The 7,500-nt window shown below is 40.9% G+C and overlaps 1 protein-coding gene across 1 annotated transcript in view; it reads left to right on the plus strand.

The window, feature by feature from the left end:
* LOC106878743 (putative thioesterase PNKD) overlaps nt 1–7,500 on the plus strand; it is a 99,956-nt gene that overhangs the window by 90,995 nt on the left and 1,461 nt on the right. Inside the window, exons 8-9 of the mRNA XM_089343683.1 lie at nt 4,659–4,726; nt 6,028–6,075. Coding sequence (XP_089199809.1) covers nt 4,659–4,726; nt 6,028–6,075 — 116 coding nt within the window. The remainder of the gene's footprint in view (nt 1–4,658; nt 4,727–6,027; nt 6,076–7,500) is intronic.

The following is a 7,500-nucleotide window of genomic DNA, read 5'->3' on the forward strand; positions in this document are numbered from 1 at the left end:
TGTCTGCTATAACCCTGGGCCAACCAAAGCCTTGTGAGTGGATCTGGTAGAGGGAAACTGAAAGAATCTCATCATGTATGTGTGTGTGTTTGAAGGCACATTGTTTGAGTGTTCAGCTCATAATCACAAGGTTGTGGTCAGTACCTAGCAACACATTATGTCCTTGGGCAAGACACTTTATTTCACACTGCTCCAGCCCAGTCAGTTGGCAAAAATGATTAGTACCTGTATTTCAAAGGGCCAACCTTGTCACACTTTGTGTTACACTGAATCTCCCTGGCAACTACTTGTCCCCATGTCCTGAAATTACTCTCTTTACTCTTTTACTTGTTTCAGTCATTTGACTGTGGCCATGCTGGAGCACCGCCTTTAGTCGAGCAAATCAACCCCAGGACTTATTTTTTGTAAGCCTAGTACTTATTCTATCAGTCTCTTTTTGCCGAACCGCTAAGTTATGGGGACGTAAACACACCACCATCGGTTGTCAAGCGATGTTGGGCGGACGAACACAGACACTCACACATACATATATATATGTATATATATATATATATATATATATATATATGTACGATGGGCTTCTTTCAGTTTCCGTCTACCAAATCCACTCACAAGGCTTTGGTTGGCTCGAGGCTATAGTAGAAGACACTTGCCCAAAGGTGCCACGCAGTGGGACTGAACCCGGAACCATGTGGTGGGTAAGCAAGCTACTTACCACACAGCCACTCCTGTACCTATATATATATATATATATATATATATATATATATATATATATATGACATGCCTCTTCCAGTTTTCATCTACCAAATCCACTCACAAGCTGAGGCTATAGTAGAAGACACTTGCTCAAGGTGTCACGTAGTGGGACTGAACCTGGAGCCATGTGGTTGGGAAGCAAACTCCTTACTACACAGCCAGATAGGTTTCTTTCAGTTCCCATCTATGAAATCCCCTCACAACGCTTTGGTCAGCCTGAGGGTATAGTAGAAGACACTGGGGGACTGAACTTGGAACCATGTGGTTGGGAAGCAAGCTTCTTACCACACAGCCAGATAGGTTTCTGTTCTACCGTTTTTTTTTTTTTTATTATTGAGACGGTTTAAGTAATCTACATCAGTTCCAACTGCTTACAGAGTGCCCCTCAACCTCAACTCTGAAACACAATGCCAACCCTACCATGAACATCACCCAAGTACTAAATCTGTGGGAGAAACAAAAATTAAATGCAATAAAAGGGCCTAATTGTACCCCTATTTACGTACCCCTTGTCCACCTTCAGCTAAGCCCAATCTAAGTAGGTACTTAAGTAAACACCCTTCCCCTACCCTGGCGTTCATGCCAACCACTTCCACCACACCCGCTTCTGCTAATGAAGACTAAAAAACACATTGATGTTGAAGAGGGAGTCTCCAATGAAGGATAGCTGGGAGTGGGATTGTGGGTGGGCAGACGGAGACAGGAGTGGGGGTGAGGGTGATGGTGGGGGTGCAGGGGTTTTTAAAAGGCCATCAATTTTTTTTTGATTTGTAAGTTTATTTATTTATTTATTTATTTATTTGTCTATCTACATTGTTGTTGTTGCTGTTGTTGTAATTGGTGACCTTTCAGAGAAACAGGAGAGTATGTAATGGGTACCCTAGTGAGGAGGAAGTAGACAGTGGTGGTGATGGTGGTGGTGGTAGTGGTAGTGGTGGTGGTGGTGGTGGTGGTAGTGGTGGTGGTGGTGGTAGTGGTGGTGGTGGTAGTGGTAGTGGTGGTGGTGGTGGTGGTGGTGGTAGTGGTGGTGGTGGTGGTGGTGGTGGTGGTGGTAATTGTGGCTTGTGTAGATACCATTGTGATGACTGGTTGTCATAGTGATAGAGATAACAGTAGTAGTAGTAGTAGTAGTAGTAGTAGTAGTAGTAATAGTCGCGGTAGCTCAGTGGTGGAACAAGACGGACTTCTGCATCAACATGGTGGATGGTCCTTGGTTGTGGTTTGTATGGCCATGCTGGAGTTGGGATGCAGAGTAACGGGGAATTGTGAGTGTCATTGTTGTTGTTGTTGATGATGACAACCACAATCCCACGCTTGAATGAGTTCTGAATAAGCAGGTCTATGATCGTCATCATCATCATCGTCGTTTAACGTCCGCTTTCCATGCTAGCATGGGTTGGACGATTTGACTGAGGACTGGTGAACCAGAAGGCTGCACCAGGCTCCAATCTGATCTGGCAGAGTTTCTACAGCTGGATGCCCTTCCTAACGCCAACCACTCCGAGAGTGTAGTGGGTGCTTTTAGGTGCCACCGGCATGAAGGCCAGTCAGGTGGTACTGGCAATGGCCACGCTCAAAATGGTGTATTTCATGTGTCACCCGCACAAGAGCCAGTCCAGGGGCACTGGCAACGATCTCGCTCGAAAGTCCTTACACATGCCGTGGACACGCTCATCCATATTTGTCATGGTGGGATTGTCTCAGTAATCAGGATGCAGTTGTGTGATGAAAATTCTGACACCAACAAATATATGAAAAAAGTGTTTATTCAACAATTTTTAGGTGTTTTTAAACCAGTGGTTCTTAACAAGGATCTGTATGGCCCTTGAGGGTCCATATGAGATTTTCTTATTAAAATTCATTTGCAATAACGCTTTTTTTTTTGTTAATTTGTGCATTGAATTTGAGGATCTATTTCAAAACGGGGGCACCAGTTTTCATTTATGTTTTATGTAGTGTTTTTGGTACCGAAAGACTTTCAAACTTCGTATACTTATCTATTGTGTGTTATAGAACAGAAAAAAATTTTTGTATTCGAATTTATTTCATGTAAAAAATTGTCTTATTTCGATAATTTCTACTAATCACTGACGTCTATTCAGTTGAAAACAGTTAGCGCTGTAACGGTGTATATCGTATTAATCCCCTAACCCTAACCCTAAAACTAACCCTAACTCTAGAATCCGAACTCTAAAATTGTTACACACATAGATACGCACAGCGTAATTTATTATATAAACAATATATGCGTATAAATTACGATTAAACCGGATGAAATATGTCACAGGGAATAACATTTTTATGACCGCCCAGCAGTAACTCTATTCAGCTGAATAGACGTCAGTGATTGGTTGAAATTACAGAAATACGACAACTTTAACATGGAACAACTTGCGATGTACGTTTTTTTGTTAAGAAGACTAAGAGTAAAAGATGTTTTATATGACACATTCTACCAGTGTCCCAAGTTTCAAAGTGTTTCGTTAGTGTTTCGTTAAGAAAATACTGGTGCCCCCGTTTTGAAATAGATCCGAATTTGGTAACACCAACTTGACTATGAAACTGATGGCGTCCCTAAGAAATTCCTCAACGAAATTTATTTTCTAAACTTTTAATATTTTGATAAAGTATCTGTTTAAGATCCATCTGTTGTTGTTGCAATGAGGCAAATTGACGGTGGTGGTGGCGGGGGGAGTATCTTCTTGTTTTTGTTTGTTTTTGTGCTTTGTGTTGTTCATTTTTTTTTTTTTTTAAACTTTGTATTTTGATGATCTCGTGGGAAAATCATTACTTTGACTCCTCAAACAAATAATATAATAAAAGAAAGAGACAGAACGAGAGATTGCCAGACACACAGACAGACAGATGGGCAGCAAGAGAGAACGCGATTAACATCATCGTGCTTGTGTGTGTGTGTGTGTGTGTGTGTGTGTGTGTGCTGGAGTTGGAGGGGTGACTGGTATGGGGTGGGGTGGGGGTGACAGGTGGGTGGGGTGTAAGTCACGTGGTTTGTATGACATTTCACATCTGAAGAGATAGTGACAGTGGAATCATTGCAACATAAAACTGTAGAAACCGAATGCTACCATTTTAAGTGAGTTTGGCTGTGGGTGTGTGTGTGTGTGTGTGTGTGTGTGTGTGTGTTTGGCTGTGGGTGTGTGTGTGTGTTTGGCTGTGGGTGTGTGTGTGTGTGTTTGGCTGTGGGTGTGTGGACACACACATGCACACACACATGTGCCATGTGTTTCATGGCTATTCATAAACACATACATATATACAACAGACATGTGGGTGTGTGTGTGTGTATGCACACATACACATGTGCCATGTGTTTGGTAGCTATTCATAAATACATACATATATACAACTTACATGTGTGTGTGTGTGTGTGTGTGTTGAAGCCTGATGCAGTATTCTACCTAGCCAGCTCCTGTCAAACTGTCCAACCCATGCCAGCATGAAAAACAGACATTAAATGATGATGATGATGATGATGATATATATAGGCATGGCTGTGTGGTAAGACGCTTGCTTCCCGATCACATAGTTCCGGGTTCAATCTCATTGTGTGGCATCTTGGGCAAATGTCTTCTACCATAGCCTCAGGCCAACCAAACCCATGCAAGCGGATTTGGTAGATGGAAACTGAAAGAAGCCCATCGTATATGTATGTGAGTGCGTGTGTGTCGGTGTGTCTGTGTTTGTCTCCCCATCACCACTCGACTAACAGTACTGGTGTATTTATATCCCCGTAACTTAGCAGTTCGGCAAAGAGACCTATAGAATAAGTACTAGGCTTTAAAAAATAAGTCCTAGGGGTCAATTTGTTCAATAAAATATATTTTTAACAATGAATTCTAAAGAATTATTGTTTTCTCTTTTGTTCTTATATTTTGCAGGTCATGAGTATGCCGTTCAGAACTTAAAGTTTGCTATCCACTTAAACCCTGATAATGAGATAACAAGGGTAAACCATTTTCTTATTTGTGTGAGTTGGATGGCACCTGTGCCCAGCGTCGCCTTTCTGGCACTTGTGCCTGTGACATGTGTAAGGATTTTTGAGCGAGATCGTTGCCAGTGCCCCTGGACTGGCTCTTGTGCGGGTGGCACATAAAATACACCATTTTGAGCGTGGCCGTTGCCAGCACCGCCTGACTGGCCTTCATGCCGGTGGCACGTAAAAGCACCCACTACACTCTCGGAGTGGTTGGCATTAGGAAGGGCATCCAGCTGTAGAAACTCTGCCAAATCAGATTGGAGCCTGGTGTAGCCATCTGGTTCACCAGTCCTCAGACAAATCGTCCAACCCATGCTAGCATGGAAAGTGGACGTTAAACGATGATGATGATGGTGCAGGTGTGGCTGTGTGGTTGAAAAACTGGTTCCCCCAAGTATATGTGACCTTAGGTTCAGTCCTTCCATGCGGCATAGAGGAGGCCGTCTCCTTTACTTCTCTCAGTAACATAAATAATAAGTAGTGGAACAGAGAGAGAGAGAGGTGTCAGCCAAAGTGGACAAAGCCAGAGCAGCATTCACCATTCTCAAGAACCTCTGAGCTTTCAGAGAAATTGCTATAAACTAAATTGCTTATCTTCAGCTCTAATGTGAAGTCTGTTCTTCTTTAAGGACCAGAGATATGGAGAAAACTAAAAAGACACTGAAGATGTTGTCTTACCCCTTGGCAAATTTAAGGATCTCTCTTGTCTTTGCATTGTCTCTGTTCTATTCACAAACTACTTACATTCTGTACTGGGTGCTTTTCTTTTCATGGCACCAGCACCAGTGAAGTTACCTTGTCGCTTACAAGACTGAAGGCCCCTTGCTTACTGAAAAATAGAGAGAATAGGAATTGTCAAGGGAGAGTAAAGTTCGATGGGTTGAACTCTGGGGTTGATTCTTATTGACTTAGCTCCCCTCCTCCAAACCTACCAGCCTTGTGCTAAAATTTGAAACCATTATTATTATTATTATTAGAATGGTGAGCTGGTAGAATTGTTAGCAAGCCAAATAAATTGCTTAGCAGATTTTCGTCGCTCTTTACATTCTGAGCTCAAACATTGCCGAGATCTACTTTGCTTTTCATCCTTTTATGGTCAATAAAATAAGTACCAGATGAGGACTAGGGCTGGTGTAATCAACTATAACCCTCTCACCAAATTTCAGGCTCTTTGTGCCTATAGGAGAAAATTTTAATATTATTATTATTATTATTATTATTATTATTATTATCTTTAAAATGATTCTTATTGTTACTCTGATATATTTCAGCAAAAGCTTAATTGGGCTTCCAAGCAACGGAAAAAGATGCTACCCACGGTAAGTTCTACTTAATTAAGTATTTTGTTTTTATTTTTTACTTCTTTCAGTCTGGGGCAGGGCTTTGGAGGGCTTGGTTAAACAAATTGTTCCCAGACCATTTTTTTTGTTTCTTTTGAAGTCTAGTCTCTTTTGCCAAACTTCTAAGTTTTCGGAGTGTAAACAAACCAACACCAGTTGTTAAGTGGTGGTAGTGTTAGGAAGGGCATTCAGCTGTAGAAAGCATGCCAAAGCTGACACTGGAGCTAGATGTGGCCTTGCAGCCTACCAGATCCTGCCAAACCAACAAACCCATGCCAGCAAGGGATACAGATGTTAAACTGGTGATGATGGTGATGACGCTGGTGTTGGTGGCAGCAGTGGCAGTAGTAGAGATGATGATGACCATAGACTTCCTCACAGTTTTCATCTACGAAAATTCACTTACAAAGACTATAGCAAAAGACACTTTCCCAAGTTGTCATGCAGTGGGATTGAACCCAAAATCATGAGGTTACAAAGTGAGCTCCTACCCACACAACCACACCGGGTCTTTTTTTTTTTTAAAATTTTTTTTTTATTGGGCAAAACCTAGCCTTGTGGGGCAGAAGTTTGTTTCACAACCACATATGCAAACAGGCTGATGTCAGGCCACAGCAAAACAGCAGCTAACCTCTGTGTCATTTAGGATATGATGAAACTCTTCCAAGCTATGTCCTCAAAAAAACAGGCCACTTTGTGTTGTACAGTCCAAATACTTTGTTTTCACCCCACCCCCCAGTGAGAAGGAAACAATGATAGATATAAATTTGTAATGCAATATATGAATTTGTAGAATCTTGTGGCAATCACATAAAGCTCCTCTAGTGGACCTGGCTATCATACCACATAGTAATCCAATATAGAGAAGTATGAAGCAGAGTTCTATGCAGCTGAAATCCAGGAGATACAACCATAGAAATTATTTTGTGGGAGCAGTTGATTTTTTTTTTCAGATATTCTCATTTTAAAAATCATCTCCCGTTAATTGTTGGGAGGACAATGGTGTTGCCTTGGCAGAGGTTTGTGCTCTCTGAATGCTCTTGTAATTATTATTATTATTATTATTATTATTGCCAACTTCCTTTTTTCAAAACTTTTCTCACTGGTATACATAGCATTTGTGTTTTACTTTTCATATTTTTGTTTGTTTGTATGTATGAAATCTAATATCCTGTTCCTTATATATATATATATATATATATATATATATATATATATATATATATATATATATATGTATATATATATATATGTATATATATATATATGTATATATATATATATGTATATATATATATATATGTATGTCTATATCAGGGGTTTTCAAACTGTGGTCCGCGGACCACAGTGGATCCGCAAGGACAAGACAGGGGGTCCGTGGACAGCAAATACTTTTTATGGGCA

This window comes from Octopus bimaculoides, chromosome 27 (assembly GCF_046866305.1).
Source record: "Octopus bimaculoides isolate indiv1 chromosome 27, ASM4686630v1, whole genome shotgun sequence".
Classification (NCBI taxonomy): Eukaryota; Metazoa; Mollusca; class Cephalopoda; order Octopoda; family Octopodidae; genus Octopus; species Octopus bimaculoides.